The sequence below is a fragment of the Cyprinus carpio genome, chromosome A5, assembly GCF_018340385.1.
Source record: "Cyprinus carpio isolate SPL01 chromosome A5, ASM1834038v1, whole genome shotgun sequence".
In the NCBI taxonomy this organism is placed as follows: Eukaryota; Metazoa; Chordata; class Actinopteri; order Cypriniformes; family Cyprinidae; genus Cyprinus; species Cyprinus carpio.
Genome location: NC_056576.1, coordinates 7042947 through 7067487, shown reverse-complemented (window position 1 = coordinate 7067487; position 24541 = coordinate 7042947). Strand labels below are relative to the sequence as shown.

At 30.4% G+C, this 24541-nt stretch overlaps 2 protein-coding genes across 3 annotated transcripts in view; one reads left to right on the top strand and one right to left on the bottom strand.

Annotated features, from left to right (window-relative positions):
* Positions 1 to 10884, top strand: part of LOC109080982 (bone morphogenetic protein receptor type-1B-like) — a 47726-nt gene extending 36842 nt beyond the window's left edge. For both annotated transcript variants that reach the window (XM_042752265.1, XM_042752270.1), the window contains 7 exons: positions 1221 to 1317; positions 2077 to 2215; positions 3621 to 3813; positions 5380 to 5677; positions 7659 to 7834; positions 8811 to 8941; positions 10280 to 10884. In XM_042752265.1, coding sequence (XP_042608199.1) covers positions 1221 to 1317; positions 2077 to 2215; positions 3621 to 3813; positions 5380 to 5677; positions 7659 to 7834; positions 8811 to 8941; positions 10280 to 10405 — 1160 coding nt within the window. In that variant the 3' untranslated portion in view covers positions 10406 to 10884. The remainder of the gene's footprint in view (positions 1 to 1220; positions 1318 to 2076; positions 2216 to 3620; positions 3814 to 5379; positions 5678 to 7658; positions 7835 to 8810; positions 8942 to 10279) is intronic.
* Positions 10885 to 15220: 4336 nt separating this feature from the next.
* Positions 15221 to 24541, bottom strand: part of LOC109089795 (netrin receptor UNC5C-like) — a 100531-nt gene continuing 91210 nt past the window's right edge. The window contains 3 exon segments of the mRNA XM_042757253.1: positions 15221 to 16539; positions 19806 to 19984; positions 24325 to 24489. Of these exon segments, the coding sequence (XP_042613187.1) occupies positions 16377 to 16539; positions 19806 to 19984; positions 24325 to 24489 (507 nt within the window). The 3' untranslated portion in view covers positions 15221 to 16376.

Genomic DNA, 24541 nt, shown 5'->3' with positions numbered 1-24541 from the left:
TCTAGATTATAAAACACTGCATTCTGTCAGCAATGTAACGCGGCAGTAACGTATAGAGACCTCGGCTTGTAACTATACTCGAATTACTATTCTGAAAATTATAACGCGTTAGATTACTCCGTAGTAATAAAATTACAGTAACGCGTTACTAAGTAATGTGTTACTGCCCAACACTGTAGCATTCATTCAAATAAATGTGATCTAACTGCACTATTTCATCTCTGTGTCTGATTTGAAGTGGGCAGAATGCTTTAGCTAAGGAGCCGTAACTGACGAAAAGAAACATAATTTTTACCCATTTGGTCAAATAATAAAATTTTAACTAAATGAAAAAATAGAAATGAACTGCACAAAAATTACAAACTGAAAAAAAAAAAAAAAAAACTAAGACTGAAATTAAAATAAATAAAGCCTAAAGAAAAAAAAAACATAATAATAATGATGATAATAATAATAATGAGTATTAGATAATGTTTATTAAGATAAATTTATAATGATAAATTTATATTGATATATGATTTTAGTCAAAATTTTTAATATACTATAAATATACTATAATAGTATATTAGTATATAATAATAATCTAGTCTGGATTACTATAGACTAACTCAAAAACATACTGAAGTGAATAATAAGGATAATAATAATAATAAGTGATAATAATAATAATAATAATAATAAAACATTATTTAACCTCTTCAGTATTTTCCTTTGGGCAACATTCCTTGAAAATATGTGTGATTTGTTCCCAAAATTATATGTAGGTCAGAAACTCTCACACACCTGTAGGGTTTATTGTTGCTGTCATGATACAACTCCCCTCAATCAACACAGCAGAATAGAAGCTTCTCTGTCTGTCACACACACACACACACACACACACACACACACACACACACACACACACACACACACACACACACACAGACTTGCGTGCACCTGTGTGTTCACACCCTCACACCTGTGCTGTAGCTCTGATTTCAGCATCACACACACACACACACACACACACACACACACACACACACACACACACACACACACACACACACACACACACAGAGAGAGCTCCCGAAGAAAGTGTTCATAGAGCAGAGTCAGTGTGATGATGTAAGAGCTGTGAGTTTTCTGTTGACTCTTTGACATGTAATAATATATGTGTGTGTGTGTGTGTGTGTGTGTGTGTGTGTGTGTGTGTGTGTGTGTGTGTGTTCGCGCAGGTTACGTAGTGGGAGACATTCATCATATTGCTCTGCTCATCTCAGTGACCGTCTGTAGCTTCATCCTCACCTTCATCATCATCTTCTGTTACTTCAGGTGTGTAAGTTACCAAACAGACACAAACACAGACTTCAGTTTCTTAAATAAAGCTAATTAAAGGGATAGTTCACCCCAAAACTAAGATTTTGTCACCATTTACTTTCCCTCAAGTTGTTCCAAACATGTATGATTTTCTTCCACTTACACAGCACTTACATCAAAACTTTACAGTTAAGGTTTTACAAAGGGGGTTGTTTGTATATCATTTTCCTTATTTTATGCAACATTTTATTCTTAAAAACATGGTGAATTCTTTTCACCCCCTGGCTGTTAATACTATTTTCTGATTTATGGAGTGATGAAATGAGATACACAAAATAAGTCTATATCTAATAAATCAACAAAACCTGGCTTTATCCAATGTTCAGTTTTCTGTTCTGGAAGGGTTTTCAAATAAGTGTTTATTTAATTAGATTACATGGCAAACATAACATTTCAGAACACTTGTAATTCATAAATGATTACAATTCTTAATGTAGGGAAGCATGGTGGTATCAGTTACTTTTTAACCTTTTCACCTTGCCTTAAAATGACTATGAATTTTTGTCAGCATGAACTAGAGTGTCTGGTTATATGAGACCAGATTAACCCTTATTCTAAACTTTAATGGGTCACATAATTATAATGATATTTGTCTCTTCATGTAGCTGTATTTTTATCCTTGTGACCGCACTGTAAATCACCAGGTTGCGTTTGTGTGGACTTTTGGTGATGTCTTGTTAGTCTGGTGTTGAAGTGGTCTTTGTGGTGTTTCAGGTATAAGCGTCATGAGTTAGTCCCGCGCTACAGCCTCGGCCTGCATCCAGATGAAACGTTCATTCCTCCGGGAGAATCCCTGCGGGATCTCATAGAGCAGTCCCAGAGCTCCGGCTCAGGGTCAGGACTCCCCCTGCTGGTGAGAATCACACACTGCACACAGTCACAGATCACATGAAATCAACATCTTCAGAAAACATGGATGGAATCATGGAATCAATTCAAAAAACGGAATTAACTGTATAATGTGGAATGTCATGGAACTTTGGATGAATAGATCAAAAGTAGAACTGTACAATTAATCAAATCACAACATGAACTAGTATCTGTGATTATTAAACTGCAAAAAGACTACTATTTAATATGAAGTCAGTGTGTCTCAGTGAACGAGTGGCGCAATTAATACACACAGCAAAATCTTCATTTCAACCCGCCAAAATAAAAGTTTGGCCTAATTTGAGGAATTTATGAAAGAAAAGTATTGCTATTGTACAGTATAATGTACTATATTTCAAAGTAGTAGTAGTAGTAGTAGTAGTAATAATAATAATAATAATAATAATAATAATAATGTTAATGAAATTTAATAAAACTAGTAACAAAATATTACAATTTTTCATCTCTGTTTTCATTTAAAAAGTCAAACTTTTTGTTTTATGCACTCATTTAATTTACACAGAATTCAGAAAATGGAAAGACAACACTGAGTCCAAAAAATTTATTATTATTTAAAATTATTTAAAAGTATTAGACATTTTAGAAATTTTCTTAAACCATTAAAACAAAATCCAGAAAATTACAAAATTTATCAAATTTTGATAAGTTATTAAACTGTTGAACTATCCATAAAACAAAAATTTTTTTATATATTGAATTAATTAGTCATGCTTTTTATTATTTAAATTTAATTAAACCATTAAAAACAAACTTACAATGGAAAATACAGAATTCAGGAAAGAAATAATATATGAAAAATATATTTCATGTTGCCCCATTCATCCTGTTTTCTTAATAAATGTGACCCTGGACTGTAATAACCAGTAATAAGTGTCAATTTTTCTAAATTAAGATTTATACATCATCTGAAAGCTGAATAATAACCTTTCCATTGATGTATGGTTTGTTATGATAGGACAATATTTGGCCGAGATACAACTATTTGAAAATCTGGAATCTGAGGATGCAAAAAATTTAAAATATTGAGAAAATAATCTTTAAAGTTGTCCAAAGTAAGTTCTTAGCAATGCATATTACTAACCAAAAATGAAGTTTTAATATATTTACAGTAGGAAATTTACAAAATATCTTCACAGAACATGATCTTTACTTAATATACTAATAATTTTTGGCATAAAAGAAAAATCTATAATTTTGACCCATGCAATGTATTTTTGGCTATTGCTACAAATATACCCCAGAGACTTAAGACTGGTTTTGTGGTCCAGGGTCACAAATGTCTATTTTTTTTATTTTTTTGATTAGTCTCTTCATGTTTGTCTATCTATCTGTCTGACTGTATAGTATGTGTCTGTCTGTGTCTGTAGGTGCAGCGCACTATAGCCAAGCAGATCCAGATGGTGACACAGATCGGGAAGGGGCGTTATGGAGAGGTGTGGATGGGGAGATGGAGGGGAGAGAAAGTAGCTGTGAAAGTCTTTTTCACCACAGAGGAGGCCAGCTGGTTCAGAGAGACAGAGATATATCAGACTGTCCTCATGAGACATGAGAATATACTGGGTGAGTTTATTCAGGGTAGTTTTTCTCTCATACACACACAAACACCCTTACATTCACATGCTACTATTATAATATTAATGTAGCAAATATACAGAATATTATTAGGAAAGGTAGAGCTTGCCAAGCTAAAGCAATACATAATTTAAAGTTATTCAACTACCTTCTTGAAAAAGTAGTTAGGTGCACTAATAAAAAATGTAATTTCACTGAAGCTATTAAGGGGCAGTGTGTGTGTATAATTAGGTTGAATAAAGAAACTCGTTATTTTTTTATTTTTGTTCAATGCCAAATGAATCAGTGCTTCATAACAATAATGTTTAAATATCTCCACTGCACTATATATATATTTAAATGTAATTTAACAAAGGTCTTTCAACAAAATAAAGTGTCTTGTTAGTTCTACTACTTAGGCCAAAAAAACAAACAAACAACAAAACATAAGACTATATTCATATTATAATCTTTTTGTTTTTCTAGAACAGGGATTCTCAGACCTTTTTGTCAGTTGAACCTCTTTGACAAAATATTTACTTGGAGTAGATAATGTTTTCAGTAATTTAACAGTACATTTGCATATTCATGGTTCTCAGATGTTCGTCACATGACACACAGGTAAACAGATAAAATGTTTAATTATTTTAGTGTTTTATTTTAATAGTATTTATTTAAAATATATGTATTTTTTATAACAAAAAAAAATGTTTTGTTTAATTTTTAAGTTTACTGTTATATTTTGGTTTTTAAACTTTGTTTTACATGTATGTGTGTGTATATATAATTATTTTTATTTTTTTTATATATATATATATATATATAAATATATATGCACACACAAAAAATAAATTATATATCATTTTAAACAACAATTTTCTTCTTATTAATTATTATACATTTTTATAAGCTCATATTAATTGAGACTATATGATTTGTCACTCTGTAAGACTATTTATTAGAATTACAAAAAAAAGACATTAAAAATTGTTTAAAAATTTTGTTTTGTGTTTGTTTTGTTAAATGTTAAACTTGTAAATTTTATTTGTTATTTGTTAAGTACTCAATTAACTAAAGATTTTAGACTTCTGGGAAATCGTTTGAGTGATCGCTCAAATTAAAGTGAGTTTAGTTCGTTAAAACGAACCATCCAAAATAAATCATTTCACTTTCATTAATCGCTGCTCGAGGACATTCAGTGAGAGTGTGTTGGATCACTCGGCTGTAAATACAAAGTGATGCAACAAGCAGAAGTATTGCATCTTTTCATGCTATTCCACTGATTGTTAGAAAAAATAGCAATGCTATTTTCAAAATGGCAGAGCTGCTGTCATGCAACTGGAAAATGTAGTTTCATTAGCAGCCTATCTGCTGTTATTGAATTACTCCCACTGGTGAACATGCAGTCAGTAATTACAGGAAAATGAACCATGTTAAAATGCACCGTCTTGATTAGTTGTCATTTCAAATTAATTAACTGATATCAGATTAATTATTACATTAAATTAAGCACAGCCTTGCTCAGAGTATATTTAGCCTCATGCACTAATTTGAACTCTTTCCTGCGTTCTCCAGGGTTCATAGCGGCCGATATTAAAGGCACAGGCTCATGGACTCAGCTCTACCTCATCACTGACTACCACGAGAACGGCTCTCTGTACGATTATCTCAAAAGCACCACACTGGACAGCCGGGCAATGCTGAGACTGGCGTACTCATCCGTCTCCGGCCTCTGCCACCTTCACACGGAAATCTTTGGCACGCAGGGCAAACCGGCAATCGCCCACAGAGACCTGAAGAGCAAAAACATCCTGGTGAAGAGGAACGGCGCCTGCTGCATCGCTGACCTCGGCCTGGCCGTCAAGTTCATCAGGTCAGAGTTCAGCTGCTTTGGTTTACTTGTCTTTGAGTTTAACTTGATAATTATTGTAGGCAGCAGTATTACCAATCAGTTAAAAAAAAGTAATTTCAAATATTCAATTAAGTGATCAATAAGAAGTCTCAGCCTGGCATTTTACAACTTTCTTTCTTTCTTTCTTTCTTTCTTTCTTTCTTTCTTTCTTTAGTACACAATATTAGCTGATTGTCACTATTTTCAATTTGGCTGTATAAATAATTGTTTAAATTATTGTGTTAGTTTAGTTTTATTGGTTACTATTTAGTGTAAATGTAGTGTAAATTTAGTGAATTCTGTCTCTGTAATTAAGGTCCTCAGAGTTTTTTTTGTTATTAATTATTAATTTTGATTATTAAATACTGTTCAGTTCAATTAAATACTGTTCTATAATTACAAAATTACATATATATCAGTGTTGTTATTGTTGATTAAAACTTTTACATTTTTTCCATTATTTTACATAGAGGTTTGTTATCTATATTAATATTAATATTTTATTTTATTGCAGCTTAAACTAAAAAAAAGTTGCCCTGGCAGTTAACTGAAATAAAAGTAAGCTGATGTACTAGAATTACAAAAACTGAAATAAAAATTAATTTAAGCTGAATAGAACTATATAAAAAAAAATGACAAGTGAAAAATGGCAAAAACAAAACTGCAAAAATGTTACATGAAAACTGAAAATGTAAAAATATCAGCTAATTCAAAATAATAATAATAAAATAATACAATTGTATATATAAATAATACAAAAATAACACTGTTAAATTTAGATTCATTCTTTTATCAGACCTCAAAAATCTTTGTTATTAATTATCAAATACATGCTGCTTCGATAATTAAATATTGTTCTATAATACTGTTCTATAATCTATCTATCGTATATATATATATTTATATATATATATGTGTTGTTATTGTTAACTAAAACCAAAGTTATAAAAAAAAAATTAGTTTTCATTATTTGAAATGAAGCTTTTCATCTGTAGTAATATTTATATTTTATTTCAGCTTACATAAAAAAAATAAAATAAATGTTGCCTTGAAAGTTATAGTAAGATTACTGAAACTGAAATAAAAATAAAGTTAAACAGAAATATTAAAAAAATAAAAACAAAAAAATGGCTTAAATTTTAAATGAAAACTGAAATTATAAAAATAAAAGCTAATTCAAAATATGAATAATAAATACTACAGTTGTGGTATTGAGGGTAGAAGAGAGTGCTGTACATTCACTACAATCCCCGCCAGTACTGAGACTCGAACCCACGGCTCTCTAACCATTAGGCCACGACGGCCCCCTTACATTGCCCCTTATATAGCTTCAGTTGAGTTTCTTAGTTAATTGTAGTCTAGCTAACTACTTTTTCTAAAATGTATTTTGACTCTAGCTTGGCAAAGTGCAGTTTCAAAGTAGCATCATCAAGTTTTTGAAAATGATTTGAAGAATATATGTGACCCTGGAGCACAAAAGCAGTCTTAAGTCACTGGGGTATATTTGAAGCAATAGCCAAAAATACATTGTATGGCTCAAAATTTTGGTTTTTTATTTTATTTTTGTTTTATTTAGGATATTATTTGGATATTATGTTAAGTTAATGTATTTTGTAAATTTCCTAAAGTAAATATATCAAAACGTATATTTTGATTAGTAATATGCATTGCTAAGAACTTCATTTGGACAACTTTAAAGGTGATTTTCTCAGTATTTAGATTTTTTTGCACCCTCAGATTCCGGATTTTTAAATAGTTGTATCTTGACCAAATATTGTCCTATCCTAACAAACAATACATCAATGGAAAGCGTATTTATTCAGCTTTCAGATGATGTATAGATCTCAATGTGGAGAAATTGACCCTTATGACTGGTTTTGTGGTCCAGGGTCACATATGCTGATGAAATGAGTCTTACTTCTGAAACACGAGGATTGAAACACTGTTGTGTCTCATCAAACAGTGACACTAATGAAGTGGACATCCCGCTGAACACACGCGTGGGCACCAAACGCTTCATGGCTCCTGAAGTTCTGGACGAGACTCTGAACAGAAACCATTTTCAGTCGTACATCATGGCCGACATGTACAGCTTCGGCCTCATTCTGTGGGAGATCGGCCGCCGCTGTGTGTCTGGAGGTACAGCTCTGCCTTTAACACAACACAATATCAGCTTTGTCTTTATGGATGTGAATGGTATCACTCAGATAATTTAGTCTTGGAAAACTGTTGAAAACATTTATATTTGCAGTCTAATATTTATAGACATTGATATTCAGGGTTCCTTTGACCTGTTAATATGTGGTGGAGCACTGATGACTCATGTCTGTTTTTATATTTACTGTGTTTTTAATATTTATATTTGTCTTTATTTAATATTGACTAAATATGTATTTAATATTTATTATATCACATTTACATTTTTATATATTTGTTACATTAACATTAAAATTTATTTAATATTAACAAAACTATGTATCATTATAAAATTAATTTATAAATAAAAAATATTATAATATATTTAATAGTTATATTTAAAAAAGTAGTCTTAATACTAAATAAATATTTTTTTAATATTTATTATATTAACTTAATTTTTGTATATAATATTGACAAAAACATTTCTTCATTATAAAGTTAATTTATGTTTTATAAATATATTTTATAATAAATTATAAATATATAATAGTGATAATTTCTTAATTTTTGTCAGGCGTTAAAATTAAAAACGTCTCCATTTGCTCTCTATTCATATGTTTGTACCAATGTTATTTTAGTATAATTGAGTTACTATTGTAGTTTTTCATAATAGTTTGAATTAGTTTTTATTTTTACATTTACTTTTTAATTTTAGTTAACATATTTTAAGTATGTCTATATTGCTTATATTAATTTTTATTTCAGTTTTAGTTATCTTAGTACATCGGTATAAACAAATAACGAAAGGTTTTTATGGTTTTGGTTTTAGTTCAATTAACAGTAATAACCCTTGTTTGTATAACGTTTGTATAATTAATGTGTTGTATAATAGGTCCACTTGTGATTTTAAAGAGATCTCATTCATGTTTGATGTTTTTCTGTCTGTGCATTGATTGATATCCGGATGTTTCTGCAGGTATCGTAGAGGATTATCAGCTGCCGTATCATGATCACGTTCCGAACGACCCGTCATATGAAGACATGCGAGAGGTGGTCTGTATTAAGAGAATACGGCCGTCGTTCCCCAACCGCTGGAGCAGTGATGAGGTAAACACACATCTACTCTCCGTTTAAACTAATTTAGTGCTCTAAAGCACAAAAAACACACAGACATTACATGTGAACCTTTTTGCCTTAGTCGTAATTAGTGCTAAAAATCAATAATATTTATTAAATCATATTTATTAATTTTAGTCCTTTTTAATAAAATTTTACAACAAAATATTTAGTTGATAAAACTAGGGTTATTATAGTGAACTAAAATCAAAACCATAAAAACATTTTACTTATAAAATAAAATAAAATAATATAAAGAAAAAAAGCTGTTAACTTTTTTTCTTCAACTTCAAATTTTAGTATAATTGAGATATTAGGATAGTATTTATGAATAATTTGAATTCGTTTTTTTTTTAATTTTCTTATATTTCATTTTATTTCAGTCAATGATTCATTTATTTCAAGTGCATTTCAAGCAGTTTTTATGGTTTATTTGTAGTCAAATATAATAATACTGTTTCGGTTAGTTGCCAAGATATCATTTCCCTTTTTCATTTAGTATATATTTGTAATTTATATAAAATAGTTAAACCTAAACACTGAAATAATTGATTTAAAAACTATAGACATATTAAAACATAAATAAACAAAATAAAAAAATAAATAAAAACAGAACAAAATTTGTACAACTAAAATGAAAAATAAAAATAAAATAAAAAAACATTCAAAATATTAATAAAAACTATAATAGTATGTCAATGATACTAAAATAACACTGGCGAGAACTTTTAGAAATCTGAAAATGTTCAGCGGACTTTTATTTTCTGATTAATGACAAATGTGTGAAACTATAACAGATCAAACTTTCAAATATAACATTTGCAAAGCGGTTCAGTTTACTGGTGTTTATGCTAACATACTACATTGAAAAAAGAAAATGTGTTGAATTAACATGATTTAATTATGTGCATCAGTTTCACATGAATAAATTAAGTTACAGCAACATTTTTTCGTTTTTAGTTTCTTAGTCATAATTTTTCATGTACCTTCAACATTGTTATTTTTAAGTGGCACAGTTAAATAATTTACATGGTTCACTGACATAACATATTGCTGAATTATAAGCTTGTACCAGTAAGATAAGTGTTAGCTTGCAATAGCATATACTGTATTAATAATGTAATATATCTAGCCCATGTTAGAAGATTATGTTAATGGTAAGCAAAGAAATCAAGTTTAGACGAGGAACAAATCACAAATAATATTTAGTTTTTTTATTTCTCGTCATATTTTTGACAATTTTAATATTTTGTTTTAACCATCATGCCATTTTTTCCGTCTCGTTGTTGAAGTAAGATTTGTTTGATGGGATGTTGGTTGTGTTGTCAGTGTTTGAGGCAGATGGGGAAGCTCATGACGGAGTGTTGGGCTCATAATCCGGCCTCTCGTCTCACCGCCCTGCGTGTTAAAAAGACACTGGCCAAGATGTCAGAGTCCCAGGACATTAAAGTCTGATGAAAGACCAACAGCACTGACACTAACCCCGAACTCACTGACTGACGTGGGTTCAAACGGAGGTGACCCGACCCGCCGGTGGAGGAGGACACCAGAGATCTCGTGTGGTCAGAGCTGATGGTGGCACGTCTCAGGACAGAGATACAGCAGCTCCTGCCGTCCGAACACTTCACTGTATGAGGACCTGTGAACACTGGCCAGTGGGACGAAGCAGGACCTCAGCGAGCGAGATCACATGTCTGCTGTCCATGACTCTTACTGTACGTCTTTTCACAGTCTGTTCAGCTCATACATGACAATGGTTTTGGAACATATCAGATTTGTGTTGTCAGTCACTTGACAACTTGCAACAAGTGTGATGGTTGAAGTCATGATAGCTGCGGATTCCCACGTTTTCTGGTGGGCTGTGCCTTATTTATTGTCTAAATAGATGAAAATGAATGACGCATCAATGTACTTGAATAAATGTTCTAATAACACGGAATGTTCTGTGCCTTTTTAATTTTTTTTTAATTTGACGATTACTGTAATGCAAAACCTTTTTGAATGAAGCAAGTTTTTGTTTTTGTTTTTTCAAAAAACCTTCAGAATAAACCATATATTTTACTTTGTTCAGAAAACAAGCAAAATAGTTACATTATATAATTTACATAGCTACATAAACAGGTGCATTGTGCAAATGCTTATTCTGATCTGATCTATGATACTATTAAAAATTATAAGGTCATATAATAATAAAAAAAAACTTTTTCTTCCTTTTTTTTATGAAAATCCGAGCTTAACCATTATATTTTTAAATTCCATGTTGTCATATAATTATAAAAAAATTTTTTCTATTTTATATTAGACAGAATATCCAAAATATGTATATATATATATATTTTTATATATATATATATATATATATATACACAGTAACACTGTGTGTGTGTGTGTGTGTGTATTTATTTTTTGTTTGTTTTTTTTTAATTAATATTATAAATTAGATATACATTACAGTATATATTTTCACTTAGTTAAAATTATAGGCACTAATAACTATTATATATTTTGATATAATCTTTATCGTTATTTTTTTTCAAGAGCGTATTTAAGCTTATTAAAGCATCAATTTCGATGTTAAAGGCAGCAACTTCAGATGAGCTCAAACTTTCTCTTTCTTTGCCAGAAATAAACCAGTGTTTTCTACACTGTCGCATTGGCTGGACAAAAATAAATAAAATAAAATATAGTCCAAATGTACAACTTAAGAAAACATTATTGACTTAAACAACATTTTTTTTCTTTCGACAATACTGCAACATTAATTCAATTTTACTTCCTGTGTAGCTCACTGAAACAAACAGCATGCATATTCTAAAAACATTTTTAGAAAAATGTATAAGATAAATTGCCTTAAAATGTAACCCAGCCCCTCTTTTTGTTACCATGGTAAATGTTTAAGACAGTCACATTTCAAGATTATTCAAGGTTAAGCTATTAAAATAAAATGCAAGGAATCTCCATGGAAGGTCAAATAATAAAACAATAACAACAACATAAGGCCACTGTCAGTATTGATTAAAAATAGAATTTATTTAAAAAATCCTTTACATACATTTTATACAGAAACTGACCGCATACATAGGTTTTTTTTGTTTTTTATTTTAAATGAAGCTTTATTCTATGTATTAAATTCTCTCTGTACACACGAGTCATAACGATGCACATCACTGTTCAAACATTGCATAGTTGGCACATTATTAACACCAGACAGAAACACTCAATGCACTGCTGCTCGTCAACCTTACAGAAGGGCTTTTCTGTTATCTTGTTTTGCTTGTTAATTTGGCATTTATTTTCCGCACAGATCCTCTCCTCATTTGGATTGTGGGAAATGGCAGTTGGTTGAAGGCTTTTTCATGTTGGTGGGGTGGCAGCGGCTGCAGGCAGTGAAACTGCAGACAGATCACATATAATGAGCCCTGTGTTTCACATTTATAAGCACACCAACACTCGCATCGACTGTGATGGATTTATGCAAAAACATTTATGCATAAAGTACGCAGTCTCCAGTTGCATAGACCATCATTACCTGTAAACTGTCTGTTCTGGCTGTAAACACACTTTAACTTTAGGTCTTGTTTAAGACTTCTGTTACATTATTTCCAGCAAATGGGAATTTTAATTTTTGAGCTGACATGAAATCAAACCGACCCTGTTTATTTTCTTAATGCATCTTCCTTATGGTATGGAAACCCATTTCTGCCACATACTGCACAAGTAAAAAAAAAAAAAAAAAAAAATATAAACATATATATAATATATAAAAAAAAAAAAAAAAAATGTAAAAATGTATGTCATCATAACAAAAGTTAAAATGGCAAATTTAAATTAAACAGCCATAATTATAAAATTACAAGTCAAAATTGACAAAAAGTTAAAAGAAATTATGAGATAAGCCATTGTGACAAAAAGTCAGAATAATCACACTAAAATAATTTTTGAGTTAAGAGTTTGTGTTCAGAATAATCACACTAAAATCATTCCAAAAAAAAATAAAAATCTAATTTATGACCAACTGAAATTGACAGAAAGTCTGAGAAAAAGTTAAAACTGAAAATAAAAGTACAAAAAATTGACAGTGTTATAACAAAAAAGTTTACATTTTGTCATCTAAATTATAAATCATGAGAGATTGAATTGAAGTTGAAATTGAAGTTGAAATTATGACCATTTAAAGTTTACAATGTCAAAATTATGCGATACTAAGTAATTGTGACAAAAGTCAAAATTATGAGATACTAAGTAATAATATAACAAAAGTCAACATTTTCACAAGTAAAAGATTTATGAACCTAACCAAGACAAAAGTAAATTTTATGTATGAGATAGTCTATAATGTAAAAACTTCTAAATTATGAGATACAAGTCATTATGACAAAAAGACAAAATTACGAGATAATAAGTCATAATACGACAAAAGTCAACATTTTCACAAGTCAAAATCATTATGACAGTTGAAATAATGACCAATTTAACTTGACAAAAAAGTCTGAGAAAAACGTGAAAAAAAAAAATGAAACTGACAAAATGTCATAATGAAAAATTTGAAATTCTGTTATCTAAATTATGTCATAATGAGATTGAGTTAAAATTGACAAAAAGTAAAAATTGAGACACTAATTTATTATGACAAGTTATGACAAACTGTCAGTATAACAAAGATTACAATAAATCTAAATTTTAATTTATAATGACATGTTGAACTTAAGGTAAATCAAAATTGACGTAAAAATTTATGAGATACTATGTAATAGTTTTGACAAAGTCGAAATCATAACAAATCAAAATATAATAAATATAATAAGTCAAACTTTTGTCATAATTATGACAGTTTTTATCTCATAATTTTGACTTTTTAGTTTATAATTTCAAATGTTTGTCACAGTTTTGTCTTTTTATGTCATTAGTTCAAATGAGTAATTATCTCATAATTGAGACTTAATGTGAAAATTTTGAAGTTTTATGTCATAATTATGATTTATCAAAGCATGATTTTTTCTTAGGTGGTAGAAATGGACTTCCATACCATAGTGAACGATTCATCAGTATAAATATTTTAAAAGGTTCTCATAATCTTGCATCAGAATATAATAACTTGCCCCACCTCTGAAAAAACATTGCTTCATCACCAAGCCCTCTTTTCCCCAAGACATTACTTTCCTAAATGTTACAAGTTAATGTGCATGTAAAAATGTTCTGATAAACTCGCTACAAAAAACAAGCAAATATATTCCATAGAAATGTTTCATTCGTGTTTCTGGATATTTGTAAGTAAAACTCCTGACATCTTTCATGTGATTTTTTTTTTCCTAATGTTCACTGTTCAGAGATCTTATTTCTAGTGTCTGGATGAAGAGTCACACAGGACAGGAGTGACATCTTTAATATTTTCCAGATTAATTTATTCCACAATACTAGTAGAACTGATAGGAGAACTTCAGACCTGTAGCTCTGACTCAAACCCAATCAAACCAATCAAATCTGAGGTTTGACTTAACCAGCTTCTGCAACTAACAGGTCATTTTGTTGGTCGCTTAGTTTCTATTTCTGTCTTATAACACTTGGTAGCCAACAATCTTTATATTAAATATATAATATGTTCTGATTGGTTGTGATTGTGTCATATTGTACAATATTTTCTCTTTGTGTCTGGACAGAAAAATAACCTATCACTGGACACTGGTTAGGACACAGTATGAGTGCTCAACCCCTTATAATAATTCACCATAACCACAGCTTCCACCAAAAGTTACTAGTTACTATTACTTCAATTAAACTTAAAATGAAAGGATTCTGAATGGAATTATATTAATTCATTACAACATTCCACAATATTAGTACAATACCATGGTACGTTTTTGTAAGGGATACATTTACTCTGGTTAAAATAATGTGCAATAATTACTTTTTAAAATAACTGCAATAATATTATTGCACAGTAAAAAAATAATAATAATAAAAACTAGTCATTATTATTAATTTTATTAATGATAAATAGTAAAATTAAATACATAATTGTGAAAACTAGTCATAATAATAATAATAATGATAATTAATTATTTTTAAATTATATATTAATATAAATAATATTCAAAATTTTATTAAATAAAAAATCTAATTTAAATAATGAAATAGAAATAAAATTTTGAATATTAATTGATTGATTTTGAATAATAATAATAATAATAATAACGTACAATAATTAATTATTCAATTTGTATTTTATTATTTAAATCATAAAAAGTTTAATCAATAGGTCAATATATTACTTTTGCAATAATACATCATCACTGTAAATTGTAAAAAAAAAAAAAATGAAAAAAAAAAAAAATGAAAATGATAATAATAATTATAATTTACATAACAAAAACAAAATGACCAATATTTATGTCTGTCTTAATTTCTTGGTTTTCAAACGTTAAACCATAGAATGCTTACTTTGGTAGAAAAATTGTAGGGTAACCTTAAAGCTGTGATTGTTAACCTTACTGCAATAACTTGATATTAGACTTCACTGGCATTAAAAAAAATAATTAAAGATTTATAGAATTATATTAATTCATTGCAATATGCCAGTAGTAACAATAACTGCAGTATCTATCACATTTTGACAGAAACTGTAGTCACTATGGCAAGTTTTTGTGAGGGGTAAATTTACTCTTGTTAAAATAAAGCATCTAGTAGAGCGAGATGTGTAAATGTTGACATGAAACACTGATGATGCACAATAGAAACAGCCCATGCAGAACAGTGAATTCATCAGATGGTGCAAAAGTCCGGCCAGTAAAGATCATCATTATTACAGTGTGATGAAACATTGCATTCAAGAAAAAAAAAAAAAAAAAATAAAAAAAAAACTTTGATATTATTCTTCGATCCCTGGCAAGTGCTCACATGCACTTTTGTTCAACAAAAAAACATATTTACTGTACTTATGTCTTCAGATACCTGCATTACAAAAATAATACAATTCAAATTGGATCTGAATGGTAACTGGATTTTAAAGGCCACTTTAAGGTACTCACACTAAATACTGTATTCATGTCTCAAAATATTATATTACATGAAGGGTTTGTTGTTTCTGCAACCACTAGATGGCACCACAAAATTCAGTAAAAATGATGACTAAAGGATGATAAAGTGGGAGATTTCAGCTGTCGGGACCCTGCGCGTGCAAACTAGGAGGGTTTGGGTGTGTTTTGGTTGTCTAGTACGAGCCTGAAGTGTCTCGACCCTGTTCCTGCTTCACCTTTAACCCCAAATAGGCGGAATCCACGTACATGGACAGCAGTGGCGCATGTTTCCATGGAAACTGAATAAGATGCTGCACACGGCGTCTTGGTTTTTGATCATTGTTTTGAACGTGTGGCAACACAACTTAAGCTGGACATCATCGTAAGCAGCGTTATTACCGCCAAAGTGAAGGTCATTGTTCTTTGGCCATGGCGGCGATGCTGTTGTCATGACGACCCATCTCCTCCAAGACAGTGGCGAGCTGGTTGAGGTTTCCGTGTGGGAAGTGTTGAGCTTCCCACAGGTCCAGAATCACTCCGGTGGGACTCGTCTTAGTCGCAAAGTAGTTCAGATACCTGTAGGGCAGGTGAGAGGAATCAGACGCTTAGAGGCGGGTGGCAGGACCACAATATATCACCATGTAGTTATTTGTCTTGGAAATTTAACATTTTTTATTCTATTCTAATGTTTTTTTTTTTTTTTTTTTTTTTTTTGCATAATGCAGAGAAACCTGATTTGATTATTTATCTCTTTTTTTAATTTGATGCATTATATTAAGATTATTTCTTTAAAAATAATGCAATAAAAATGTGATATGCCTATGGGTGACATGGAAATATATATTTTTTCTAAAATATGATTATGTGTGAATTGGAAATATATATTTTTTCTAAAACCATTTTAACAAGCATGTTATAATAATATAGTAAATTTTTATAATACTAATAAAAATACTTAATATTGTTATTATTACTACTATAATTATTAAAAGTGTATTTAAATCATAAACATGAAATAATAAAAAATATATTACTATTGCACAGTAAATAAAAAAATATAATAATAATAATAATATAATAATAATTATTATTGTTATTAGTTGTTACTAATATTAATACTAAACTTTTAATACTAAATACTAAACTTTAAATAATAATAATGAATAATAATGACATTATTATTCATAATATTATTTAAAGTTTAGTATTTAAATCATAAAAATAATCAAAAATATTACTATTGCATAGTAAAATAGTAATAACAACAAAATAATAATAATAATAATAATAATAATAATAATAACAACAACAACAATAATAATAATAATAACTATTATTATTATTATTATTATTATTATTCAAAATATTATTTTTATTTCAAATAATAAAATTTTAATAATATTTAAATAATACAAATTAAATCCATAAGGCAATATATTACTATTGCAATAATACTGTGACAGTGTGAAAATAAAAAAACAACAACAATTATAATAATACTTAATAAAATTACAGCACCAATCCATATAAATTTATATTATTAATAACACTAATAATAACACTAATAATAATAATAATAATAATAATAATAATAAAATGACAATAAATGTCATATAGGCTAAAAAATACAAAAAGAAAATACATCCGTTTTATCTATTAAAAGATTTACTCATCATCCACAATAATGTCATGTCTTATGTTATGTAATGTATTCATCTTTATTTGGGGTCTTTTCTCAGTATATATTGATACCTACAAATAATTGCAATTAGTTTGATTAAATCATTCAATAAAAATAAGAAAATAGCCAATATGCACAGCTGTCTATATACAACTGAATAAGGTGCTGCATCCTTATAACATGTTCTTTGCTTTGTATTTTTGCGTTACTTCATGTTTTCCCATCATTCTCACATGTACTGTATGTAAAGCAAATATATGTACAGTACACACTTCCACCATCATATGGTGTATAACATCAGCCAGTCCTACAGATCCTGTGTGTATCAAGGCTCCTGTAATCTTGAATCTTGAAAGTTGAATGGAGAAGCTATGACTGATGAAGAACTATTCACTTTTAACATCTTTCCCCCCCCAGGATCTTCCTCGCTTTATATCTCTGCTTGCTGTTTCCTGTGAACTCAAACTCTCTCGTCTTCTGCCTCTTTCGCTCCTGTTGGTCCTCAGAGGTGAACAGCGAGCTTTCCATCCTAAACTCTTTCTCGTTTCAAATGAGATCTCTTGTACTTTAACCGTCCTGCAGTACCACCTAAACAAGAACTCAAACCATAGGGGTCCCTCGCTTTTTTGGGTTTTTCCTCTAATTGCGTGAATTGTGGAGGCACACAGAAACACTGCTATTTTAAAAAGTTAATGTTCAAGAGGGTGAATATATCTCTTCAACTCTCCAGGCGGACCGAAAAGAACAAAAGGAAATGTCTCTTTAGCTCGCCTGCTGTTTTTACACCGTTAATTGTCTTCAAACTCTCCTGTGAGATATACTTTTAGAGCAGATTAGTTTCTCTTCTATCACTTTTAAAATAAACACTACACTGCAGTCTCAGCAGATCCGCTAAAATGTTGACCAAAATAATGATAGCTGAAAATTACACATTTTATGGTCAATGAGCATTATATTATATTATATTATTAAAAATTACCCGCACCACAATTAAACATATTTCCATTCACTGAAATAAAGTTGAAATAAAATAAAATTATTATTAAAATTAAAAATGTTTTCTAGGCAACTATCTAAAAAATAAAAAATAAAAAGAAAGTACTAAAATTATTAAAATTAAATAGAAATATTATATTATAAACTTGAAGTGGGAGTAGATGGCATATCTTACTTAATGAATTTAACACTTTGTTTAATTTTGTATAGCATTTATATAAAAAATACTGACCAATAACAACAGCTGAAAGTTACTTATATTATGAACAATGAGAATTATATTATATTATATTATATTATATTATATTATATTATATTATATTATATTATATTATATTATATTATATTATATTATATTATATTATATTATATTATATTATATTATAAAAGTTTCAAATAAAAAGTGCATAGCTCGCAGTTTTGCAGGGGGAGTAGATGGTATATTTATTTATTTATTTGCATTTATTATTTATTTATTTAAAACAGAAACCTAGGAGCATGATATAATATGCTGTTTCCCTTATGTATTGCAGGGTCCAAAATAAATAATTAAGCATAAATTCCAGCTCTAAGCTACACTTTCACATTCAATCAAATTCAGTCATTAAAACCTTTTCAGCACAAAATTAATATTTTAGACAGTAAAATGGTCAAATTAGAGAGAAAAAATATTTTATAATATTTATTTAATTATTTATTATTGTTAATTATTTATTATTATACTTTTATTCATCAAGGATACATTAAATTTTGCATGGTTTCAACAAAAATATTAAACGGAACAAATGTTTTCAACATTGTTAATAATCAGAAATGTTTTCTGAGCAGCAAATCGGCATATTATACTGATTTCTGAAGATCATGTGACACTGAAGACTGGAGTAATGATGCTGAAAATTCAGCTTTACATCACAGGAATAAATTACATTTTACAATATATTACAATAGAAAATAAGTATTTTAAATCATATTATTATTTTATTATTTTTTTTTACATTATTACTGAGGTATTTTTGATTTTTGATAAATGCAGCCTTTGTGAGAATAAGAGATTTATACAATTTTAGAGACAATATGGCATCTAATCACTTTCAAACTCAATGGAAACTAAATGATTGTGTGTGTGAATGCATGTGCGTGCAGTGTTGATGTGTGTAAACGTCACCTGTCCAGGTTGAGTTTGTGTGCCAGTATTCTCCAGTCATTTCCGCGTGTGTGTGGGATGTCCAGGCTGCTGCACAGTTTGCTTCTGATGCTGACCGGGATCCTGAATGCACTCGGACCTGTTAGAACCGTGATACTGCTGCCTGGATCCATCAGAGACGTGTCGATGCTCTGGACGTCCTGCAGAAACACACACACACACACACACACACACACACACACACACACACACACACACACACACACACACACACACACAAAACAAATTAATTTTTACTTCTGTTGTACATACAGTAGTTATTTCTGATTTGTGACTATGGTTCCAAATGCCATAACTTTGTATTGCTTGAGATATCAACACAAAATTTGGCCCAGATGCAGTTGTCATGATTGTGAACAAGCCCACATTTGATTTCATGCCTAGTGCGATAATCATCATGTCAAACATGAATAATAACAACATAAATTGCATAAATTTTTCTTAGGTTTCCTCAGCAGTGTCGTAACATAAGAGCCCCCAAAATCTTATTTTTTTTTTTTTTTTTTGCATTTAAAAGGTTTTCTATTACATGAGACCATGAATTTGATGCTACTTTGTTTTTGTTTTTTTTGTATTTTTTGTCTTTTGTTTTTTAATTTTGGTTTTTAGGTGTGTATTAGTTGTGAAATGTTTTCAGGTTGTAAGGGGTTAATAAACATTATAAACCGAGATCAACAACACATAGTTCTACTGATCACTGTGACACGTCTTGCTATAACTTGTGCTTCATTTTAAAGCTGCTCATATGTATCTTCATATGTATAAAAGCATCATGCATCTCAGTCCCCCGTAGAACTCCACTGCTTTTACGGCATTTAGAAATAAATGTTCTCACTGAATCAGGGCTCTTTCACTGCTGGAGATACACTCTGCTTCTCGGAAATAATATCGACTGACATTTCCAATGCATTAAAATCCCAGCTGAAATCTCAACTGTGTGTGTGAGTGTGAGTGTGTGTGTGTGTGTGTGTGTGTGTGTGTGTGTGTGTGTGTGTGTGTGTGGAGGAGGTGGTTTAATTAAATCACACTCATTGGTGATATTACTTGTAAAAAGCAACAGCACCAAATAAAAGCCTCTGCTTTTGTACATCTATAAGAACAGAAGCGGGGGCAGTGAAATAAATACAGCTGCTTTGCATTTGAGTGACACAGAATATAAAATTTTCCACAAAACACAAAATTCAAATGATGCATGAAATTGTTTAAAAGTAACAGTAAAGCACGGGTTGCACAGACTAGTCGACTTTAATGCTCTGCCATGACGCTTCAAAGGGATACTCCACCCCAAAATGAAAATTTTGTCATTAATCACTTACCCCCATGTCGTTCCAAACCGTAAACGCTTCGTTCGTCTTCGGAACACAATTTAAGATATTTTGGATGAAAACTGGGAGACCTGTGACTGCCAAGTAAATAACAGTGTCAAGCTCCATAAAAGGTATGAAAGTCTTTGTCAGAATGCTCCATCTGCCATCATATGTGCAATCTGGGTCTACGTGTATTAAGCTTTGATTTGAAAGAAAACAGCGCATCCTTGTGGCGCGGATGACACAGAAGAGCATACACAGCATACGGTGATATGAGGAGACACAGAGGAGACTGTTGACAAAGGAATTGTTGAATAAAGTCGTTATTTTTGTTTTCTTCACTTACAAAAAGTGTTCCCCTCTCTTCATATAACCCAGATTGAACGTCTGATGGCAGATGGAGTATTCTGACGACGACTTTCATACCTTTTATGGACCTTGAAATTGTTATTTACTTGGCAGTCTATGGGACAGTCACAGGCCTCCCGGTTTTCATCCAAAATATCTTAAATTGTGTTCCGAAGACGAACGAAGCTTTTACGGGTTTGGAACGACATGGGGGTAAGTGATTAATGACAAAATTTTCATTCTGGGGTGGAGTATCCCTTTAAGCTTGACTTGACTCGACTACTCGCTGGTCCTATAGAGGGAGCAAGTGTCATAATGCCATAGCTGTGCTCAAGGTATTCGAGTCTTAGAAATGTTGAATAAAAATTAAAACGAAAACTTAAAAACACCCAAAACATCCTAACAACCTACCTCAACACCTTAGCAACCACACATAACACCCTAGCAACCACCCAGAATAAATGTTGTTAATGTTAACATAAAGTGATAATAATGAAAAATTAATTGAAAATAAAGCTAAAATAAAAATAAAGTGTAAATAAAGTGTAAATACTATGAAAATTAAAAATGTTGCCATGGCAACTAATTACAAAAAAAGTAAGTTATTTAATTATTAAAACTAAAAATGAAACCAAAAAGTATGTATATGTGTATATATATATATATATATATATATATATATATATATACTGACCACAAACTTTTGAACAGTAGTGTATAATATCACACAAAAAAATTCAATTAAATGATGAGCCACTGGAGCAAATGACATAAGACAACTGGATTACTGAAACCAGGTTTTAAAATTCTTTTTTAATTCCTTTTCTTCTTCTTCTTCTTCTAATTTCTCCTGAAAATTTAAATTAAGAACAAAATTAAGTGCAAAGCTACAACAGACCAAAACGTCTGATGAAAACCAAAGCTCTACAGAATCTTCTCCATTAAACATCATTGTACAAGTGTATCAAAATGTGCATCTTTGATCAATAAATGCACTCAATCTATTTTTACTAGTTTGAAATTACAAGTGCATTGGAAACAGTCCCTGAAGAGGCCAAACATCAGTCAGTCAGACACGCTTCACAGCCCAGAAGGACTCAATTCATCGCAATGCATCCATCTATAATGTTAACGAATCTGTGCTGTTCTTAATTAGACACACTGATTAAAGCCCAGGAGCGCCGGAGAGAGAAAAACACAGAGGCTTGATGAAAACTCTTTGTGATGTATAGACAGACGCGTGAGAGTGTTAAGAGTAGCTGAAGCTCTTCTCACAGCCTTCAGACAGATTAAACAGAAACAGCTCTTCTCCAGAGACGCAAACGCATGGGAAAGGAAGGAAGACAGTTGATGGAGCGCATGGAGCCGTTACAAACACTGAGCTGCTACTAGACAGCATTACACAGTTATCAGAATATCAATCCCAGATTTCTGAAATGGAAACCAGGGATATTTCCTATTTGAGTGGTCAAAATGTAATTGAAATATCCATCTTTTTTTCCCCTTTGAATTAAAAAAAAAAAAAAAAACACTGGGTGAATACATCTTTGAATGTTTTTGTTTTTTAATTGTTGGGGTTCCCTGTACTATTAGTATAATTATGATGATGTTAAGTTTTATTATAATGATTTTTTTATGATTTTGATCTAGTTTTAATACCATTCACCAAAATTACACTATGAAAAAAGTTAATAGTAATCATGGTAAATAGCAAGCAGTTCAAAGCAATGTTACATTATAACAAAATATTATCTAAAAATAAAACCCAGATATTTTTATATTTGACAGATATTTGTAATATTTTATGTTCGTAATTGTGTTTAATATATTAATTTTCACAAACTGATTATGCTGAATACAGACATTACAACTGTTGTAACTTTTATTTTATTTATTTATTTATTTTATTTCTTCTTCTTTTTTTGTGCTTGGAAATTACTCTTACATTTAATTAGGCTTAATTAGGTTTATTATTTTTCATTTTAGGCAAAAGAAATATAAACATAATTAGGAATTATATTAAAGATATATTTCCAAAAGTATAAACATAATACAATATTTGAAAGGTTGTAATTAGTTTACACCCAGTTTGTGAAAATGAAAATGTAAAATACTGTAAAAAAGGACAAATATCTGCTAAGTACTGTTTTATTCATCATAGGTTCTCATATTTATTTAGTTTTTGTAAATTCATAATTTTGATCTGTAGCTATTTGCAATAGTTACTATTTGCTGTTTCTCATAGTGTGATGTTTGGTTAATTTTTAAAAATATTTTAAAATAAGGTCAGTTTCATCCTCAAACAACATTATAATTAATAATTATAATATCAGTATATGGAACCAACAACAATTAAAAAACAAAGACATACAAAAACATTCTGTCCCTAGTTTTTAATTCACAGGCAATCACAAATGCGATTTCAATTATATTTTTGTTTAAAACTGCTGACAAAACCCTATTCAGGCTTAGTTGTAATGCACATACAAACATTATTACTTTTAATTTAACACGAATAGGCTTGAAAGCATAACATTTTTTTTTTTTTGATAATTGCTAATAATAGCTCTCCGGTTCTATCCAGGTTCTATCCAGCGGGTTACTGTATGGGCGGACCTTTTTGCAAAGTATTTGTTTTGAACCTGCTGTACGGGAACGTCTGGTCACCCTATTTCAGAAAGCATTGCAACAAGCTTGAAAATAATAGAGATGGAATTCATCATCTGCAAGAGGAATCGAGGCATAAGAGTTTTAAAGACGAGTGTGTGATAACATCAAGGACCTAAAGACATCAGAGCGGGACAGGAGAGGGCATGTTACTGTACCTCGCTCAGGGTGGTGTAGAGCTGGAAGATCTGACCTTCTCCCTCCACCTGTCTGACGCACAGCTTACAGCACAGCTCACACACGCTCACGCTCTGACGCTCCAGAGCAAAGGAGCAATGCAGCCGACGCACCGATCCACTCCACACCTGAGAGAAAGACAGCTCCTGCACGGACACACACACAGCCACTTTACCTGACGTCTTCATAATTCAGAAT